At 41.2% G+C, this 23,071-nt stretch overlaps 1 protein-coding gene across 1 annotated transcript in view; it reads left to right on the top strand.

Moving 5' to 3' along the window:
- The window catches only part of LOC137780293 (guanine nucleotide exchange factor VAV3-like), a 39,716-nt gene extending 29,447 nt beyond the window's left edge, over positions 1-10,269 (top strand). Inside the window, exons 24-28 of the mRNA XM_068568784.1 lie at positions 947-1,034; positions 1,532-1,661; positions 6,645-6,704; positions 8,254-8,402; positions 8,972-10,269. Of these exons, the coding sequence (XP_068424885.1) occupies positions 947-1,034; positions 1,532-1,661; positions 6,645-6,704; positions 8,254-8,402; positions 8,972-9,013 (469 nt within the window). The 3' untranslated portion in view covers positions 9,014-10,269. The remainder of the gene's footprint in view (positions 1-946; positions 1,035-1,531; positions 1,662-6,644; positions 6,705-8,253; positions 8,403-8,971) is intronic.
- The last annotated feature ends 12,802 nt before the right edge of the window (positions 10,270-23,071 follow it).

Genomic DNA, 23,071 nt, shown 5'->3' with positions numbered 1-23,071 from the left:
CCACAGGTGGAATTAATAAAGGATGCATTTTATTTATATTTACTGCTTTCAGAGCGCTGCTACTGTGTATGCTGGCTCACCAGCGGGGCTTACTAATACACCCAGCTGGAACAACACTATCGTTAATTATGTGACATGTTCTCGTGCTGTTGTGAAAAAGACTTGATATTAATGACGGTAATTAAATGAAAACATTTGTCTTTTTTGCGGTCTTTTGGAGCACCATTTGTATCTTTACCTGTCTGTGCAACATGGTAATTCTTCTGCAGATTGTCAGATAGTACATACGATAGATTTAATACATGGTTTGGAAGTGTATGCCTTCCATTTACCTCAGAAATTAGAGACTTTAGCTCAAATGTTTGTTTGAAATCATAAATTTAGTTATTTTACAAAACACATAATTGCTGTTGATTTCAGGGATGTTCTTGCTTTTCTTTTGTGGGCATTTAAAAAAATACTACTTCATGAGTTTTGCTTTAAACTGCATTATTTAAAAGTTGAGTGGGTTACCATACAAAACAAATATGTTTTCCATCAAGCTTTTTATATAATTAGTGTCTTACATTTCTTTCTTTTCTTGTTAATTACTTGATATTTTGAGCCTCTAATGCCGCTTAAAACATTTCAAATCAAACAAAGCAGAAACACCTCTGTTATACCCGCAATGAAAGCTCACAATCAGACACTTGGCATACAGTATTAATTCATCATCCAGGGTAAGAATCAGTAATCCTGTAATGCTTTTATTATTAGTATTATATGATTTGAGTGTATTGGATCTGATTTCCACAGCAGGGAACATATGAGGGGCTCCTGGTGCAGCTCCGCGTGGTAAGCGGCAGTCAGCTGGGACAGACCTTCGTGACGGTTCACCATAGAGACTGGATTGATGTGGAAGCATGTATAGTTGATTAGCAGCCCATGTCTTATTCATCCTCCACAGGTTCAACGATAAAGTCAAGCACATTAAGATTCTGACCAAGGATGGCTGCTTTTACATCGCTGAGAGTCGGCTGTTCAAGACTGTACTGGTAAAGGTTTTTTTTTTAATTTTTTTTTTTTAACTTTGTATGGATATGAACTCCTGTGGCATAATTGATAATAATCTTTTTGACATAACATCACCTTTGAGGCACTCTGGAGATAACGCATGCATTTATATTGTACGATGGTTAGATATGTCGACTCGTGGTTAATTTCTACATTTTGTGTACACACTCACAAAGCTACGAGTGGATGTTTTAAGCAACTGGCTGCATCTTAGTCGCTAATATTGGCTGGTTTCCAGTATTGAGCTTGAAATGGGTAGATATACAGATAAATTGCAGTTAGTTGCCCATCTCAGAATCACTTCCTCAGTAATGGTAGCTGATGTATACTCAAGATGAAATCAGCAGCTCCTTCTCAGCCAACCAGCCCACACGTCTTTGGTTTCATTTCTATCCATTTGTACACACAGCCATCGAGATTCGCACTGGATTAACATTGTTACGCTTACGTTTTGTTTCATTGTGCTTGTTTTACACAGGACTTGGTGGAATACTACAAGGAGCATTCATTGAAGGAGGGTTTCAGCAGTCTGGACACCACTCTGCAGGTCCCCTATCGGGAACTGTCCAATGGAAGCACACCCAAGGCCATTACCAGGTCTGGCACTGGTGAGTCCGCTTCACAAACGTGTACATTTTCTCCCCTGAGACTGTGTATGACAGAGGCAAATGCTACCAGATCAGATCTTGATCCGGTTACAGTTGAAAGTAATTCAAAGCTTATGTTGTGACCCATTTGGGATACAGTTTTTTTTACAACTGTCCAGTTCAGATAAAGTAAAATAAGTGATTTTTTTTTCCTGTAAGCAGTCATGCTTGTGTATGACAGAGACACTCAATAAAAACTTATATTCTCCAGCTCATCAAAAAGGAACAAAAGAACAAACTAAGGACAGAAATGTTTCCTGAAATCAGAATCTCACCTGCTATATTGTGCTACTAGACCAGCTGATGGACGACACTGACTTATATGAACAGTAGAAAAATGTCCCACCTCACATTACAAAATCATGATGGCAGAGCTTTTCCTTGGTTATTTAAGGTACAACTGCTTCTAAATACTTGAGGCAGTCCTATCCTTGACATTCGAGACCTGCTAGAAATACTTAGCATGTATAATGAGCTAACGGGACTCCCAGAGGAGTGTCGTGTGAAAGTCAGCAGCAGTTTTGCTTGATTAGTCTTCTTTAGCCATTAACTTTGATTGAACTCAACCAAGAATGTTTGCCTTTGCTTTCTCAAACTATGTAAAAATGTAATTTATTGTGCTCTATTATGTTTGTATTCATTCATGCCAAAAGCCAAATCCCAAAGTGTTGAGATTTACACCATTAAATGATTCATCACTGTCTATGTTCCTTCAACATTTTTTTTTCCAGTTGTCCTGGAATTGTAGATGTTAAAATGTCCTTTTTTTGAATGACAAAATAGAATAAAATAATAATTAAATATATAGACACAAAAAGGAATGATGTCATTTCAGTGGAGGTGGACTTTTTGCTGAATCTGAACTTGAATCAAACAAAATAAAACCATTGTCCAGAACATACATACATTTGCATCAAACAGGAAAATAAACCAGTGATTTAACCAATACTGACCCTTTGTGTCATTGTTTTAGGTTATCTGATAAATGCTAAATGCCAGTGGCGGGCAGTCAGGGCCTGCTAAGCCTTCTCTGCTGGCCTAAACAGCCGCGCCCAGCTGTTAAACAGCTGAGACACTGAAAGCACAGGTACAAAATCCACGGCCCGCCACTGCTATATGCATGTTATGTGGCAGAGCCCCTCCATCTGGGCCAAACTAACAAACTGTTATATGTAAACACTGTTTGACTCAAATATGAGAAGCTTTGACAGGGTTATGAAAGACGCACCCAGCAGTGTACTGCTAAAGTACTGTCACTGTGCTTAAGAGATAATTATTGGCTATTAGAGGAAAAGCAGCGTCTTTGATATCAGCCTGCCGGCATTAACAGGCATGAATAAATGCACACGTATGCTTAAGTTCAACACGTTCCTGCGTCATTACTGGCCCTCTGAGACAGAAGCAGATGCTCATTCACTCTGAGGAGGCATGTGAAGGAGAAGGGTCTTGTTGAAGAAACAGAATAGAAGAGGAAGGAACGTTAGGAATTGAGAGACAGAGAACAGAGGTGGAAAAGGCACAAAGGGTGTAGAAAGTGAGAAAGACACTGATGTAAGAAATGGAAAGAGTGATTCATAAATGGGCGGTGGGGAGAGAGTATAGAAAAGGTTACAAGGGAAAAGAGAATAGTCACATTTAGGAAAGGCTCTTCTGTGACTTTTCGTCATGGAGTTAATGGGCTAGTTTCAACTAACCAAGACCTTGATGAGAAGATTGATCACACTCTCTTGTCTGTTCAGTATATACAGAGAAACCTATGCTGTTTTAGCTTTGTGTAAAGACTGGAAACAGGAGGAAACAGTCAGCCCTGTTCTTTACCTCTACAATAGTTCATCACATTTATTTAAATCAAATCTATGGGATAGTATGAAAAGTAGTTTTTATGCTTAACTACAAGAGAATTAAGGGTTATGAACTGTACAGACTACATTATGAGAGATCCAATACAAGCTGGACCACCTGGACACGAGATCTAGTCCTCTTCAAATTGCAATGTATTCCACATGCATTTGCACTTTGAATTAAAGTGTTTTTCCCAAACCAGATGAGCTATCCAAATACAGACGCCATGTGAATGGGAGTAAAAGAGAGACGGAGGGGGTGAGAGAAGCAGAAGGTGAGCTAGAGACAAAAGAAGGAGTGAGCGAAAACAGTGTGTGAAAGAAATAGAAAGGAGGCTCGGCAGCGAGGTCCCTGTTAGGGCCCAGTGCCCCGGGCCAGCACCAGGAGCCTGCTACTCCAAACGTCACACTCCGCATGCTACTCGGCTCCGAGATGGCTTCACAATTTTCCTGACAGGACATGACATTTCACTTGGGCTGGCTGCGGAGAAAACGGTGTGACAGCCGCCCGCCGCTGACACACACCTGAGGGATAGCCCTGGTCCAAGTGAGGGACTGCGCCTGTTTCCACAAAACTGTGAAAAGTTTGCAAATATGATCTGATGTAAAAGAGCAGAAAGCAGCTGGAGGTAAACTGTCTTAACTTAAAGAGAAGCGTACGTGTAAACAACCACAGCCGGCGCAGCAGAGGCAAGCAGAGGCAAGCAGAGGAACGCTGGAACAAAGTCAAAGTTAGCCTTTTGTGTCTGTTCGGATGTAAAATTCTGCTGCATCCTTGTCCCTCTGCCTCCTTCGGCAGCGGCGGTCTCCCAGCACATCAGGCTTCAAAGCAGCTCTGCAAGAGGTGTGTTTGTGCATCGCTGCCATTCACCGTGCTTCCTTCTGTGAGAAAGCCTTGACAGATCCTCAATGCATTCTGGGATAGATTATTATTGCCTTAAGTCGTCCACCCCCATAGACAGACTTAATGTGGGCACCACGTTCTCTGTCTGGTAAACAGCCTCCGTGGAAAGACAGATGTCATGCCAAAACAGCAAAAAAAACAAAAACACATGCACACACACACACACACACACACACACACAAAATGGTTTGAATCCCAAAACAGAAACCTCATAGCAAAGAAAACAGAAGGCAAGGCTGAGCAAACGATCACAGGTTGCAGAACTATTGAAAAACCCGCAAAACTTTGGAGTTATTTCTTTGGAGAAATCAAAGCCAGCATTTGTACAGACTACATTATGAGAGAAAATTATTATAAATTATTTATTTTAATTTTAGTCTGGCTGATTGCGTGACGTTTGTTTACGTGTGTGAATGTTAGGGATTGGAAATAATCCCAAACCATTTTCTAGTCAAGCATCAGTGTTATCATAATATACAATTATGTTGTCTTACATTAATTAATAAAAGTGAATATGATGACTATGACTAAGACAGCACTGAAAGTGCAGGTAGAAAATCCACGGCCCGCCACTGCTAAACTGTCTTTGCTGTAGTATCAAATCCTAATGCTAGTTTATGGTTGTATGTTCAGGACATGTTTATTTCTACATGGACACATTCAGTACATACACACATCTCTTTGTTGATACTGTACATACTTCCTGCAGGTATGTGTGTCGTTGTTTACGTGCCCTCGGGTCAGACAAACAGTCAACACGTGTACTGGCTTGCATTATCCCCATGGGGGACAGAGAGAATGGAGTCATGGAGCCATATTGCCGCGATGACCGCAGGTGGTTTTCTGCTCTGTCTGCCGGCTCGATGGGATTTCATATGGAAGCAGAAGTCGTTGGCCTTGTCAGGGCGCCGTGCTGTGACCAAACGTATACTCATACTGCTGCTTTTGCTCGCCCAAAAGGTTTTTATTGCCGTGTTGCGCCGTGTGATCGGGGGGAAAGTTTAGAGAGGCTTCCACGACTTAGCCAAAGGTACGTAGACAGTTGAACACCTGAGTTCCAAAAGCATGGGCGTCAACGTGCTGCGACGTAATGCGAACAGGCTCAACTCTTCTGGGGAGGCTCTCCTCACGATTTAGAAAGCTGGCTGCAGGGTTTTGATTCCATTCAGCCACAAGAATATCAGTGAAGTCAACTACTGCTGTTGGGCAATTATAGGATGTTCAGATTGAAAACAGACATGTCTTAACTTAAGGATGTCTTATGCAGGATTTTCCTAAAAAATTAGACAGATTGAGGAGTTCAATCACCACTAATGTCCTCCTACAAGTGTGTAGCAGTGTCTGTATCTACAGAGACTGTCTGCTTGTATTTTCTGCTGGTTTTACTATGTTTGGGATGTTTTTCGGTTTCAGTGTTATGTTGAGAAAAGAAAAGGCCCGCTTCAAACTGTGACCAAACGAGTTGGAACATTATTGCTGCAATTCATTGAATGTTGGATCTAAATGCGTCCCAGCCTCTAGTCTGTAAAACACGGACGCCCTCAGCGAACTGATGTTTGTGTCGCAACTCTCTGAGCTTCACGAGCATCTGCAGAGGACATACGTTTATTATCACAGCGACCAGAAACTGGGTATTAAGTAAACATTTGAATGAACTACACAAACCATACATAAAACACAATACAAAGTAAACAATTATGAAAAGATCCTTCACTGTGCGTACCATCAGGCTGCTGTAACTTCAGGTGTGTTCATGCTGGCACACTAATAATATTGTTGTCATGTTGTAGCATTAAGACTTACAATGAATCATATGGGCAAAGGCCAAATAATGAAAAACTACAACAGACCAGAGTATATAAAGATATACTTCTGGACATATAAAAGTAAGCTACGTTTGTATGTTAACTACTCAATACCAACCTTTTATTGGTCAGTATTGAACATTGTCTGATGCTTTCCCTGTTTCTGCCCTCCTCTCTCACTCTTCTCTCCTATCCATACTTGCTTTTTCTTGTTCTTTGACTTTGCCAACTTTTCCCCGCTCTCTCTTTCTCTTTTACCCTTTCTCACACTCTCTTTCTGTCAAACTTATATTTACTTTGCTTATGTTCTCTTTACTCCCACTACGGACTGAACCCCCCCCCCCCCTCCCCTCTCTCCTCCAATCCACCCATCACTCGCTCTGTTTCTCTGTAGTTCCTCTTGGCGGCTGCAGCTTTGTTCCTCCCTCCTCCTCGCCTTTCTGGTCAGGTACAGGTACATCTTTTCTCTCTTTGTCTCTCCCTTGCTGTGTATGCCCACATTTCCAGGTTTCAAACTGTCCTGTTTTTCCTGTCTCTGTTAAATAATGTAGTCTAATGATTCCGCTTTTCGTCATATTGCACGGACCGTACGAGTTGCCGTGTGGGGGAAAACATTCACGTCAGCTTCTTGTGAATCCAAATTGGAAATATTGTGAATATCTGACAGCTCTGATGTCTCCCACTATGTGAAGATGACTGCGGGACAGTAAACAAACCAGTGCCATGGCAATGCAAAGCTACATTTCCTGGCATTTACATTTGATATAAATTCCTGAATTAAAAGTGGTCGTACAGTTTAGTTTGTATGGGTTCACTTTGGTTTTTACCACAAGAACTATGAACGAACAATACAAATACCATATTTAAATTTGGAAATAGGTGCAACTATAAAGCTAACAATGTCAGCAAAGGCTCCAACATTGAACGAGTGGGCCATCTTCTCATTCTGTGGTACAGTATATCCAGCACAACAGTCTATTAGGTCATCTTTGTCCGTGCCTCTGTGTGCATGAGCATATACATCCATGTATGCATGTACATGTCTGTGTGTGCTCCAGGGACTTGGTGTATTCCTTTCATCCAGTATATTTTCTCTGCTGTGTCATCGGCATTTTTCACAGATAAGGTAAACAGACCGAGGCACACCTGTTTTCCCAAGAGATATGAGCCCTGACTTGCATGTGTAGAACCAACCTTGTAATACCTGATAAGTGCTGCGCTCAACAATAACTTTAATGAGATCAATAAATGACTATAATAACCCCATGACCTGTCTATTCTACTGTGCATTTGTCGCTGCCAAGCTGGGCAGCTCTCTATATTTCTCCCTCATCAAAGACTCTGTGGTTTTGCTTTCACACTCGGTATGAATCCGGCCCTCGAGTCGCAGTTCTTTGCTTCCTTATTATCCTCATGAGATAGCCATAGTCAGTTTACTGTGGATAGTCCCTATGAGAAATGTGCTTCGTGCCATTGTAATGCTAACCTTCTACAAACATGCAAAAAGCAATATAATGGACTACTGTATACTAAAGGTAAAGAAAGACAGTCTTGTTGAGCTGTGTATGCCCTGTAATCCTCCCTTTAGTCACACAAAGCTTGTTCGTATTTGGTTGGTAACTTGGTGTTGACCTTGACTTCTTGTCAAAGTTTTCATAACATTTAAAAATAAGCTCAGTTTGAGGTAGTTTCCAGTTTGTCAGCAAGCAGCCTCGTCCTTTCGACTGCCCCCAAGGTGACGAACCAAAGAGCATTTATACGTTTTACTTTTCGATAGATTCAGATTAAAGCCTTTAATTGAGCATGACTCTTTGATTTTGTGAGTGTGGTAATTATTGGTGGACCAATGAGGGGAGAGAACTGTATAATCATACCGTTCTTGTCCATTTGTAGTTAAAGAATTGGTCTTAAAACTTAAATAACTCTTTCAGTATTCTCAGAATCTTTTGTGAAATTTTAGTGAAGTTGCTTCCCAAAAATGAGACACGATGTCTCTGTCTCAGTGTTTTCTCCCAGGGTGGTGGGTGTTGCAGTGGCACGTTATGACTTCTGCTCCAGGGACACGCGGGAGCTCTCCCTGCTGCAAGGAGACATGATCAAGATCTACACCAAAATGTCCAATGGCTGGTGGAAAGGAGAGATCGACGGCAGGGTAGGTCTGCTGCTGGATCCTGTCAGTGTGGCAAAAATGTCTGTACACATTTGATTTATTCTGTCTTCACTTTGGTGTTTTGTGCCATCTGCGGTCCTACCATATACAATGTTAGCTGTTGTAGAATTGACTTTAAAAAAAAAAAAATATTCATACAAATTTACACATGTATTCTATGTAATCGCGGTGTGGTGTCACAACATTCTGCTGTCAGTTAATTTAAATGAAAGTTATTACTTTCTAAAGTAAGAGCTAAAAGCAAGGGTTTGTAATGTTCTTCAAAACCATTTTTTTAGTAACATTTGTTGAAATTCTCATTACATCCAAACGGCCGTCAATATGTCAAATGTTCTTTGTTTGGATTCATTGTGAGAATGTTGGGGGAGTGGCTTTGGTGGAGCTCGTGCTGCTGGCTACTATTATTGGAAAAGTGTTTGCAACACTGGGCTGTTTTTTTGTTTTTGTTTTAGTGTACTATTGCTGTTTTTTGTTAATATTACCAACCTGACATAACAAATAGCCTGCAAAATGCATGTGCCTGAATTGTATCCTGTTTGGTTTCCTCTAAGATGGGCTGGTTCCCTTCAACCTACGTGGAAGAGGAAGACTGACTTTGTGGGATTCGGCGTCCATTCGAAGCCACTACCATGCTGCTCGCTCACTCCATGTGCCCCGCAAGTCAGATCTCCTTGATAAAGCCCAAAGACTTAGACTAAAGACGATGTGGCGATGCCCTCAAGAACCTTCTCCTGCCCTCTGACAGACTCTCACACAGAGCAGATGTCAAATCACAGATTCCAGGAGCGTCAAGCCATATCTCGCCTCTCTGTGGCCCTGTCTGGCCCTGCGGCACCATGGGAAGTGTGTGTGCTGTGCCTAGATAACCCTACACCCACCCTTTCTGCTCACCTTGTCTTATTATTGATGACTCCATTGGCTGGTGTGAGACTTGCCTTCACTGTCATCCGGTTTCAATACCAGGAAGGTTTAGTCACCCAACTGGAACACAGAGCCTGCTGACAGCGCACCGCCCAGGTACCGCTCCAAATTGAAATGCAGGAGCTGAGGAGCTTTGACTGTTGTTGGAACATGGCCCTCTCAGCTGTTCAGATTTTTGTACTTCAACTTTCTGTTTAAGACTTGTGTTTCCAACAGTTTAAATCACTGGACTGATACAAAGTATGTGATATTCAAACACAGTCTCTGCAACGATCCGACGCTGTTTGAAAAAAAAAAAAAAGGATTTCAGTTCCACAGCGTGAAGGATGAATCTGTCATGCGGTGTGTTTGAAACTTAATGACTATTAGTCTTGTGGAGCCAGAAGTGATTTGGTCATATCATTACAGAACAAGACATCTTCAGACACAGTAGTTGTGGAATAATGTTGTGGAACGTGTTTGAATCCATCGATGATAACGATACGTCGCCAAGCTTTGATTCCTATTCTGTTATCAATTCTTATAAGTCACTGTTGATTTGAATCACTTCAACTTTAAGAAGCATCTTCATGAGATGCTGGATTGATGTCAAAATGTAAAAAAAACAAACTTCGTCCTCTTCATCCTTCCATTGTTCTGCCCAACTCAAATGTAGATCAATAGATTGACACTTTGGTATTCACAGATGTGCTCTCTTGCCAAAAGTTTGAGACCACAGTCTGTTCAATATGAAGCGACAGCTAGCAGCTAATTAGCTTAGCTTACTATGAAGACTGGAGACAGGGGGGGACTGCTCATCTGAACTAAAGGTAACACAATCTGCCTCCCAGCACATAAAAACTTCCTGACTTCCTGGTAACACAGCAAATTCCAAGACTCCAGGAATGAGTGATCTTTAAAGGTGATGGTAGGTCTGTATGCTGAAGTAAACCAGAGATGTAAGATCAAGGTTAATTGTGCACTTTTTTTATTTATTTTATATATATATATATATAATTCTAAATATTATTTATCTTAAGTATGGTATATTTCTAACAATATCCATAGCTTCTTCCTTAATTAATCACTGGTTTGCGTCCCCACCCGGCCAGCACGCCAAGTGACCCAAATCAAACACACTGAAGTTGTTGCGTGATCAACAGGTGCATTCTGGATCTGCTGGCATGCTCGGTGACTATTACAGCAGTAACTAAACCAAACCTTCAGGGAGGTGTGTTTGGGGAAAGTGGTTGTGTAAAAAAAACTGCAGCTCCTTTTTTTTTTTTTTTTACTGTGGAGTTTCTACTTTTTGTGTAAGTCTATGTTGTCATCTGCTCTCTTTATTCATTGTTGGCATTTTCTTTTTCTTGAGTTGTTTGAGTTTTGTCCTTTTTTTTCTGGTAAAGTCCAAAAATAGGTGGCTGTCTAGGAAAGGTGGTTGTTGGCTCTGTGGTGTGATGAGTACATGTTAACGTGCTCATGCACTGTAATTTATTTAAAGTTGTTCTAGGTATTTGATACAACTATAGCCTACACTTCTGCCATTACTGATGGCCTTTTGCTGTTATCTTGTACTCAAGTAAAATACCTATTAAAAGTGCCTGTCTAATGTTACTTGAGTAAAATATCCTATTACTTTCCATCTCTGAACTAACTTGTAGCTCCATACTGAATGGACAGACACACTGGCATCTTATCGAGCTCGGGCCAAGACGGCACGACAATTACAGGTGGCCCCTTATTACTGTAAGTAAATAGGACGAACCATCAAAAGGAAGAAGGAACACACACTTGGATGATAGTTCACATCGATCCCATTCAATGGCACTAAAGGGAAAATACGAGGCTCAGTTCTAATGTTTGGCTTCACACACGCGAATTCACCGGAGAGTAAACATATGCACAAAGGCAATAACGAAGCCAGATACTTATTTAAAGGGTGTGTGTGTTCAGGTAGATTGTTCAATTGGAGGTAGAGGTCGATACTTTACTGCTTGCTGCATCATCTTTGGATCATTCACTGTAGAAACCAAAGAGACATTTTACATTTCACAGTTTTTGCCTTTACCTCAACTCTTTCTTTTTTTGGGGGGGGAAGGAGGTGCTTTAAGAATGAATGATTCAAAGGGTGATGTAACAGCTGTTCACTGTAGAGCAAGGTAGCACAACGGCGTTAAGTGAAGCGGTTTTCTTTCAAACGTTAACATCCCGCTATCCATGTATGTGACATCAATATTGGATAAAAGCATACTCTTTGAATTGTATTTTTGAAATTGGATTGGCTATTTTGCCTCAGATGTGTGTTACATTGCAGGGGCAAAAAACGTTGCGCTTGCATCACAAAAATAGTTGTGTCTGTCAGAGTTGTTGAGCTGCAGTGGAGAACGCAATCAGAACAGAAAGGACAAGAAAATGTAAAGTCTGTGAAGGTCTTTTCAAATTTGAATACTTAAAATTGGAAACTTCCCCCGAATGTTCAATATGAAAGCTGCTATTTGCAACATGAGTACATTACTTCCTGGGTAATCCTGACACAAACAAACGCCACACCTGTGACCAATGCATCCGTTTGCAATAGTCTGTGTCTTCGAGGAAGAGTAGGTCGTCATCTCATCGGATTATCGACGGTTTGATTCCAGGCTCCTCCAGTCCTCATGTTGAAGTGTCCTTGGGCAGGATACTGATCAAATTACTCCCGAGGGCAGTGCCGTTGTTCTGTGAGTGAGCATGAATGTGCATCACTTTAGACAAAGTGCCATACAGGTGGAGCACTCATATTCATCTCATTGTCAGGCGACGTGGAAACACAGTTGTCGGTTTGCGTGTAAGAATCTCTGCTTTTGTGAATGAAGTCTTTAGGCTTTTCTTGTGGATCTTCTTTCTCTGCTTGAGAACAACTCTTTTAAAATTGGGTAGAAGAAATCTGCCATCATGCCAGAAGTCATTTTCAAGAAAGAGAGTTTTTGATGCATTTGTTGCATGCATTGGCCGCTCTCATGTTACATGCAGACATAGATAATATAGGCAAGAGATGTGGCACGCTGGAGCACGTTGGAGAATACAGTTCTGGGTTTGCTTTTGAATGTGGATACAGTAACTGACGGCACCTTCACTGGACCTGAAACTAAATCTGGGTAAAGCTATAAGACCTCTGCCGCAAGAGCCGAGACCTCTGATCGCGTTATCGTCGGTGAGCAAGTCACAAACGTACAGAGGCGCTGACCCATTGATTTCTTCAGCTGTAGCACATGGCGAGAGTGGTCGCCCTCAGACCACAATTGAACAATTCCCGGTCTCCCCATAGTTGTTGCATGTCAAAATGTCCTTGAGCAACAGACTGAACCTCCAGATGCTCGGTGGCTTCCCACTGCTCCTTAATGACTAAGCATGGGTTAAAATGCACTATTGGACTGATAAGGGAATTAAAATGAGCAGGATTTTGAAGGTGATTCTGTATTGTACCGGGAGCCAATAAAGGGAGTTCAGTAGTGGAGTAATGTGTGAAAATTGTTGTGTATGTGCAGTTTGAATGAGCTGGAGCTGTCCGACCGACTGAAATAATACTCATGTAAATAGAGTGTTATTGTAGTTTATGCTTGAGATAAATGCATGATATAAGTCAGTTTGACTTTTTTTTTTTAAGTGATAAAATGCTGTTCTGGTGATTTTGGGAATATGAATTCCAAAATTAGGATCAGTAATCAAAATATTGCCAAGGTCTCTGACTGGCTCCCATGTGTTTTAGAGGCAACAATGCGTATACTATTCTTTAGGCCTGTTTATGTATTTTGGTATTTTTTTAACTTCTACAATAGAGATTTGTCCTGATCCGTTAGGAGGGAAGCTCCACCTGTTGAGGAATAAATCAACTCACTTGCAGTAATAGAGCTTTTTTAAAAAAAAAATAAAAAAAATCTGGTTTGATGAGATTGGAACTAACACGCAATTTGTTCTCGGCCTATTCATCTGTGACAGCATTGTTTTATTAGAAGCCGGTTTTTAATTTCCTCAGACTGCCATAGATAACTTCCATCCAGCGTGCGCTACAACGTCAGCAAGTCCATTTGTGCAGGCATTTTTCTGCTGTCATAATATTTTCCAATTGATATGTAGTTTGTTGGAATACAGCTAAAGATCCTTTGAGCCATTTATATTGTTAGTTCACAGTTATTGCATGTTAATGTTCCTGCAGTGTTCATCAGTGCTGCTTGACATGTATTTATCAGTTGCTTTTTCTACTGTTTTAATACACTTATTCATCCAATGTATTACCTTTTTTTGTCTTGATTTTAAAATATAAGACATTTACTGTCAAATATGAATATATATATATATATATATATATATATATATATATATATATATATATATATATATATATATATATATATATATATATAATGTTCAGATAACCAAGTTCTCCGAATCTAGGTGTTCTGGTAATGTAAACACTCCCTCAGGCTTCTTTCCCCCCCATTGCTTTGCAGCCTCTCTAATGACCAACCTCAGCAGAGGGAGGGCTCTGCTGCGCTCGCCGTAACCCTCCCGTCACAAAGAGGCAGAAAGAATGGCTCCCTTAATACTCTTCCTCTCTTTAATCTGCCTGTTCCTGTCTCAGCCAAAGAGATGAAAGACAACGACAGAGAAGTTGGACAGCAGCCAGAGAGAGAGAGAGAGAGAGAGAGAGAGAGAGAGAAATGAGTGTACAAGGTTGCATGGAGTAGATAAAGTGCAAGGAGGAAGAGGATGGTGTATAGGAGAATGTGTGTGGATGTGAGAGAGAGAGACAAAAGGCAGACAGCGAGAGGGGAGGAAGCCATGCATCATCTTCATCTGTCTGAATGATCTCCTTAACCCCTAGTCTTTGCCAGTCAGCCCCTCTGGATCTCTATACGGGGTTTAAACAGGGATTTAGCAGAAGCTGAAGCTCCCCTCAAATACGGTGAGCTCTCAGTTCCTCTGAAAAGAGCTTGACTCTCCAAAATACTTTATCTGTAGGATTTATATTCAACTGCTGACTTGTGACCATCAACCCTTACAAAATCATGAAACTACAACTGCAGAGAAGAATGTATAGAGTATCGATATCCCATAGAAGCTGTTGTAGCATTTATTATTCAATGGCCTTATGGCGCTATAAAAAAAAGGATTTGACTTGATGAAGAGAGAGTTCACCGAATACCATTACTGTGCTCTTATTTGTAAGGATGAGTAAAAAAGAAATCATGATTAAAAACCTCACACTTCCTGCCCCCGTCGTTGGTCATAGTGAATTCATTTTAACCACGAAGATGACCTTTTCTTTAACAATAACCATGTTAACCCAATCAAGCTTCTGTTCAATGAGGAGAGAACATTTCGACATCCACGCTGTATTACTTTTCATAAACATTCAAACTGATAGAGATTCCCTCAAGGCTGTGGTTTGTGTGTGTGTGTGTTTGTGTTTGTGTTTGTGTGTGTGTGTGTGTGTGTGTGAGGGTGGGTGGGGGGTGAGCAGAGGATCAACACAATGTTTCAAGCGCAGCATCCAATAATGGATTGGCTCATGGAATTCGGGAAGAATGATGATTTGCCCGTTTCAATGGTGTAAGAATGTATGAATGAGAGGAGCTCTGTAAAGCTGGAACATAAGGTTGGAGGTGGCAGAAAAAGCAGAAATTCAATTAGAGAACTCTAAAGCATCATTAGCGGATGAATCTCATTTGTATATCAGCAACATGGGTGGAAGATCAGATCATTTTTTATGAGTCATTCTGGAACTAGTTGAGTTTTATTAGGAACGAGGGCTTTCGTCTTATGCAACCAGCATGCCAAATGTATCAATTATACAGTAAAACATATCGGCATCTGCTAGATGCATAGGCACACAATTTAAAATATAAAAAACCTGAGGAACATTTCCTTTGCCGTTATCATCATCAGCAGCTCAAGGTTTCACTTTCTCCAATACTCTGGTTTACAGTATGAATATCTGGTAACTAAGGGTTTCCCCGCCCGCCTGCACTTTGTGTTTAGTGAATATTAGCAAGCTAAAACAATAAACTAATAATACTTTAATTTTATAGCACTTTTCTAAGTATGTATCTAGTACATAGCACTTTTCTCAAATGGTCAACATTACTTCTGGGATGCTGCTTTTGAGCGCTTCATTGAAAGCGTCGCTGCCCTCGTACACGCTTCTTCTTTCACATTAATAGAAATACAATTAAATAATAATGTCCAAGAATTGAGATTAGTTTTTCTGGAGAAAGAAAAGAAATGAGGATGAGAAGGTAAGGACAAGACCACCCTCCTCCCTCCTCGCCTGGATATTGCTAAGTCGCTGTGAGGGCTCAATCAGAGCTACCCAGCAATTAAGATCTCCCAGATCAAAGCAGTCTAAATGAGCTAATCCTCAGAGAGCTGCTGCTCTCTTCTCCTCCGTCTATCTCTTCCTTACCCTGGTTACTTCCTTAAGACTCGTGGCTCCATGGGCTGACTGCGCTTTGATGCTTGACAGCAGCGGGTCTGCTAAATGCAAAAGGGTGAATAAATGTGCATTAATGGGTAACACTTTCATATCCTTTTATGCCAATTTGCACAGTCTGGGGAGCATGTTTTTAAAGATCTTAAGACATAATTGGCGATCATGAATCTTTAGCTACTCTATCCGATGCCCACATGCAGCGGAGCGCGGAAGCCAAACACAAAGTTATGAATACCAAATCGCGGGAACGGCATCTTCAAGCACAACATTCGATGACGAGCACGGCTCGCACATCGAGGCCTGCATCATAACCCGCAGCAACAAGCCCCTTGTGAGTGCGGCGAGTTGGAACCAGCGCTGGCGTGAAACCCGGTGACAGCTTTTAAGGTCAATGGTTGCTCAAAGGAGCGTGACGCCGCTAGCTGCTTAGCAGCTCGGCCATTATCATAGAAAAAGCAGAGCATCTGCCTGTGACTCCTGTGGACAGGTTTAACGAGGTGGCGCTGCTCGTCATGGGGGCCGCTTTGGCAGGGCCTGTTGGTCTCTCACCCCTCCTGCTGCTTTCCCCCCTCCTCCCCCCCCATCCCTTCGGTCTCCCTCTGTTTCTCCATTCCCTTCCTCCAGGTCTGCCAAACAAGAGTGTTTACTGCTGCCTCTCTCCATCAGGGAGCCATTGTCTTATGGTGGACCTCTGTGATGGAGGCTTCTGTCTCCCCCTCCTTCATTGTTCGCCACTGTAACTTGAATCCCTTTGTTCTTGTGTGCCCGTCCTTCGCCTCTAGCCCACCGCGCCTTGTGTCGCTGTCAGTCTGTATTTCTGACTATCTTTTTCCGGGTGTTTGTTTCTTCTCTAACTGATTCGTTGTCCCGGCTCTTTGGTTTGGGATTTTCTGCCACCACCTGCGCTTCTCTATCTTCTAATACACGAGACAACAGTCCTTAGAATAACCAATGCCATCGCCAAACACTTGTTTGCTACAAATTGTTTGCTTCCAAATGTGAAACAAATGCTCTTTGTAAAAATATCACACAAATATTGAAAGAATGTTGCAGATTTGCAGCAATAATAGTAATTGTATACATACAAAAATATATATATCTCTACATATTTCTGCTGTCTCCTTTATTTATTCACTTTTATTGCAACTTGCAGTTTTAGCTCGCTGCATTCCTGTCCCCTGTTTTCATTTAGATTTACTCGAGTCTAAACTCATACTTCTGGTACTCTGGGTGCCTATTTTAAATATGGTAGAGCGAAAAAACAACTGAATGTAAAAGTTTGCCTTGGTGTGATTTGTAGGACTCATCCTGTCGAGAAATGTATATCAGTTTTCGTGTGCCATTTTTATTTATACATTCTACAGGTGGGCCTTTTTTTTTGTCTATGATGCAAACCAGGGACCAACACAAACCCCACATCCCTCTCAGCGTGTGAAAAAACGAGGATAAACCGTTTTCATCCAAGCTCCGGGAACTCTGGAACAGACTGTGAATGGTATCTTTTATTTATGGACGGCACCGGTGTGATACATAAATAATTTCTTCAACAGGGTGTCGAGGGCTTGCATTGCCAATCCCAGCCGTGGCTGATTTGCAATTTAGGTGTGGCACTGAAGGCCAGAAGTGCTGGATTTGGCATTGAGAAAAAAAATAGACAAGCGCTGTGATCGTGCGTGATACTAAATAGGATTACCATCTGCATCCGAAGAGCCGATTGCCGCCCCAGATTGTATTGAAATGAGGGGACATCAGATTGGTTTATGCTCGTGACAAGAAAGCTGATTTTGTTTTAAAGCTTTCACTTAGGGCCTCTAAACAGTCCTGCTTAAAGAGGCCTATCCATTACAGATAAATCATTTCAATTACTCACTTTTTTTCATAATTGTCCTGCAGATTATTAGACATAAACCCACATTGACTCCATCTCATCATACAAAACATTTATGCAATAATTCCTCAGCGATAAAAGGATAGTTTCTAATGAAATAGGTGACCTGTACCTTTTTGGTAAAAAAAAGCAAGGCTGACCCGAATGTTTTCAAGCTTTAATCGTTGCCATTGGAATGGATTTCCGAATAAGTATGCAATGTTATATATGCATTTCCAAAAAAAACAAAAACTAATTGTACATGAAATAAGAAACAGTAAAAGCACCATATTCATAATGAATCCTAATTCTTTGTTATTCTCAGTGCTGTGAGTTTGTGGGTCTTTTATTATATATGTCTATTTATTTATAAATGTTTTTATAGGCCTACATGTGAGCAAATTTGTTTTTACGGGCTATTTTAATTGATTTGATGTGATTATTGAATACGTTTTTCGTTTATGTTTCAATAAAAAAGTCTGATTTTTGTCAATTTCTCATTAGACACGGATGACAAAGTAAAGTACAACAGAAGTAAATAACGACTGCAAGTTTGAGGACAGTTTGACAGCTTGTGTTGTCGTCTTTACCCCTCAGCACAGGTCTACCGGGTCTCAAGCCCGATGGCACAACGACTATTTCACAGAGCTGTATATCTGACTGAGATCTCTCTCTCTCTCGTTTCCTCTTTCTGTCTGCGTGTAAGAGTGCATTATGTGTAATAGAGATCGATGCAGTTGGCCTACAGTGAGCCGGCCTATACCTTTTTGTTTGGTGACGTCAATTCTGTAATGTGTATAGTGCCCCCCGCCTGGTTGAAGCTTCGAATCCGCTTCAATATTCTTCACTTAACCTTCAAAATTGGGACAGCCCTACATCTTTCTTCAGCTAATGGTTGTTGGCATAAAAGCATTGCTTCCTGCTTAGTCATTTCCAAGAACTCTGAAAGAGCAGTGGGGAGAAAGAAAAGGTATTTCCATTATGTTCCAGCGGAGGCAGCTTAACTTCCTCTTTGTTCAGTCTATTGATTCTGGTGTGCTCTGGCTCTGTGTGCCAAGCCGGCAAACCACCCACTATAGCTGTCCTTGTGATGTCAGGGATGTGAATAGGAGTTTGATAAAGCCACAGATGGCATGCTGCTCCCACCCCTCCATAACTGCCATTACTGTTGTGTTGCCACATAAATGTAGTCGATACAATTTTTTTTGCCGCTGGAGCTGACAAATTGATTAAGATGGAGAGACGTTGGTGAGTTATTGGGCCGATATTGTACAAATACAAGCCAATGAGGTGCGCTGTTGCATTATGTTAGTGTATCAGGTGGTCTCACGTGTAACCCTGGTTTATTTAATGCAATCTAATCTCAATTTAATCCCTATTCTCTGCACTAAAGCATCATCGTTACCATCTAGTTATGACCTTGCAAACCACCCACGATAGCTGTCCTCGCGATGTCAGGGATATTATTATTTCTAGTTATGTCCTTGTACATTTTTATTAAATTATAAAAAAAATAATTTAAACGGTTAGAAAGGGTATACAGAGGGGTGATAGATGTGATGGTATGATAAACGTGGATACATTGAAATTCGACCCTGTATCAATGATTCATCTCCGTGATATAAGTTTGCTCTATCTCGCGGGAAGAAATCTGACATTGATTACTGATTTGCTTAAAATGCTAATAAGTTATTGAGTGAGTTTTGTCGCCGTAAGGCCCAGTCACATCGTTGGACAACACCTTTCGGCCAAATCAGTTCATTTCAAAGGAATTGCTACAGTCACTCGAGTCGCACGTGGGGATGATGTACACATCTGGACACATTGTTTGTGTCAAATTTGTGCCATTGATCAATCATAACAAGACTCGACAATTCTGTCCTTTTGACCGAACAGAGAAGCGGTGAAGAAGCTACCGTGGCGTATTTAGTGTGTTGCCAATTCATAAACTTTGATGTAATCCACCTCTGTCAGGGAACAAACTACTCCATATTTTAAATACATATTTTAAACTGAACTGATTTTTCTGTCAGCAGCCGGGTTAACAAGCTCGCTAACTGTCAGGTAAGGCTAGTAGCCTGCAAGTGTGCAGAGCTTTTTCCCCTCATCAATGATTCTTAATTGAATTAAATGGTATAATTATGAGAACAAAATGCCAGCAGGTTCTTCACCAACCAGTGTAGAAAAATAAGAATGACGCTTGCAGAGCTAATGTGACCATCGTGTGCCATTGCTCCAAGCTCACTGGCATGCTGGAGTTTAGCTCAATTGCCACCTTGCGAGTATAGGCTGACCTCCAAGCAACCAATTTAAGCACACATTTCACAAAGACGAGCAGATCACGATAGCTGTGTCCCTTAATATTGTGACCTGGGTTCCCTCCAGGTTTTCCGGCTTCCTCCCACAGTCTAAAGACATGCAACTTAAACTGTAACTATCCATATGGAGCCACGCTAGTAGTTTAATTTCTTTTGTTAACGCGACAGTTGGACCAGCAGCTGAAGCTTGCTCACTGACGGGTCAAGGACGACTTATTGTTAGAAACTCGGTGCTATATTTGTGTGAAGTATAAGCTCCTGGATTGTTAGCTGTACATCACTGTATATCTTCTGGACATGATTTGAACAGGAGCTATGCTTTCTTTAAAAAAAAAACTAAAAAAACCCCTTTAGCTTTAAAAACAGCCACGGGAACATATAGCAGTCAGGATTTGTGTTCCCATTTTTAGCATAAGCGTTCATACTATTCAAATGGTTTGGAAGAATGCATGCAATTATTTTTTGACTGCTAAAAATGTAGCTTTCTGTCCCTGAACATCACTAAACTGTGTTTCGAGGTCTACGGCTGCTGGGCATTTCAAAGTGTCATTGATGAGCTAAATATAGCTATTGGATTACTAATAAGATCCAGTGGTGTTGCTGAGCTATTCTTTCCTAGATACTGAATACCCCTTGTCTTATGTAATGCAACTTGCTGTTGGTGCCACCAGTGCTGACACTGGCAGAACACAAGGACTGCTCTGCTCCTCGTGTCTAAAAATGTCCTCCTAATACCCCCCCCTGAGTCTTCGAAGTGAAAGGAGGAAGGACACGGCGTTGCTGTGACACGAAACAGTGGGGAACATAACCAGCGAACAAAATCCTCAGGTCTTTTCTTTCTGCACGGAATTCCAACCCCTGAAAAACAATCTTCATGCTGCACTCGAAAGAATTATACCAAAGAAACATCATATATGATAGTATGAGAAAAAGAATAAGTCTGCATATGTTCAATAACAAGTTGGAGTTGCCACAACTTTTTCTGTCTGTGGTGTGGAAGCAGCAAAAGTTGCTTTGGATATTTACATGCCCGTACTCCAGCAATAAGCGGACCACGTAGAGGAATTATCTCCCTCATTTGTTCTCCGTGTTATGAATGTCAGTGTTGAACGCAGAGCAGTGGTTTAAGTTCAGTTAATCGTCAACTTTTTTCGTCAACTTTTTCACCCAAAATCTTTATTTAAGAGGAGGAGACTTGGTTTTAACCTTAAAACTTTTTTGTGCCAATAGCTAAATGAAGCCCAAAGCCAGGAGCAAGTGTCATAAAACATCAATGTTAATGCATTAATACATCATAAAAGTAATCGTCTGGCCCTTAAACACAGCTCTAAAGCTTTGTTTCCTCCAACTATCAGCACAAACCGTCTCAAGAGTGCTACTTCACATCCAGCAGAGCCAATTCAGAGACAGGAACCTTGAACAAAACTATTAAATAACTGAAGGCCATATAATTGTCACTGTATTTTTGGCCAGAGAGTAGCTGTTTGGTTAAAAGAGGAATTGACCTTTCGCTAAGCCCATGTAGCCCTTATGTCTGTCGGAGTGGCATGTTTTCCACGTATGCTGTTTACAGTGACAGAGCTACCAACTCTCACGGTTTCGCCGTGTGACACACGCTTTTGCATGTTTTCACACACTCTCACGCCACAGCTCGCTGGCTATTGAAGCCAACGTTGGTATGCCTCTGGTATGCCTTGCTTGGGAGTTGGTTAACAGCATTTCTATGTAATTGTGCGTTGCTCGGCGGGGGAGTCTGCTCTGGTGGATGAAGTGGGTCGGGTGTATGCTGTTCACACATGTATGAACGTGCCATGTATTGAGTGGGTCGGTCTGTGACAGTAACTCCAGGGACACGTTTTTCCCCAAGTCTGCCCGCGATGAGGACTATACGACACTCACTGAAGACACCACCGCTCGCCACTGTCGTAGACACATCTTTTTTTTCTTCTTCTTTTGGTGCAAGCTATATCTATGGAATCCCATTTACGGCAGTAAAAGAATAAAAAAAAATAGATACAATGTAATAATTATGAGATAGAAAGTAAAAATGATGAGATAGAAAGGCAAAATTATAGGATAAGAAAGTCAAAGTCATGAGATGATCAGATAACAAGAACAAAAATAATGTCTGCTGCTTACATTAGAGCAGTTAATAAAGTGTTACATCCGTTAAAATCGTACACACGCACTCTTAATACAGCCCAACGCTCACCACTTCGACATCTGGGGAATTTATCACAGGATTTTCTTCTTTCCTCTTTTTTTTAACAATTGCTGTTCTGGAATGTTAAGCGAATGTGTAATTCTTTAAATATTTTGCTAATTGAAATAAATTGACATTGCATTGCCGCTCATCTTTTCCCCAGCAGATTTAAGATGGTTTTAAAGGCTGCTTCACAGTAAAGTTATGTCATTTTCTAAACTTAATGAATCGTCCCAGATGTTTTATTAATTGCCTTTACCAACTTAGTCATGATATCTACATTAATGATCATTATTTCTCAAAAATCTCATTGGGTTAGATTTTGTGAAGACACTAATGGCCAATCCTATAACGTTGTTGCAATGTGGCTATAGAGGTGTTTGGTCAAAAGTCTGGTCTGCTAAATACTTTACATTCATTACTCTCTTGTAATTACTCATTTCAACTCGCTCATCTGAAGTTCTAAAAGTCGCTTTGCAAGGCAAGTGTCTCTGTCAAAAAAGGCATTCGCCACTCTTTTCGTAGACAGTGTCATTTAATGAGAGGCACTTACAGTAGACTCTAACACAATTAGGTGTTTGATGACAACCTTGGTAGGGAAATGAATCTCTCAAATGAAATTGGTCTCCGTGATCAGTATGTCACCCAGCGGGAAGCGACTTCATTTCGATTCATTGACCCTTCGTGAATTAAAGCTCATTTCCTGAACGTGTCGCTTCTCGGAGCTTTCCGCAGCAGGATGCAGGCTTCAACCGAATACCAGCTCAGAAAACCTTCTCCTCCTTCCATTTGATTCAAGGATTAGATTTGATTACAGATTTGAGCTGGACAACCTTTGCGACAGCCGTGCAATCTCCATTTCCCCCCCCCCTCCCACACCCCCCTTCACACAAG

The sequence above is a fragment of the Clinocottus analis genome, unplaced genomic scaffold (assembly GCF_023055335.1).
Source record: "Clinocottus analis isolate CAN_PGR_092001 unplaced genomic scaffold, fCliAna1.0.p SCAF_11, whole genome shotgun sequence".
In the NCBI taxonomy this organism is placed as follows: Eukaryota; Metazoa; Chordata; class Actinopteri; order Perciformes; family Cottidae; genus Clinocottus; species Clinocottus analis.
Note: the sequence above shows the minus strand (reverse complement) of the source record. Positions and strands in the feature narration are given on the sequence as shown.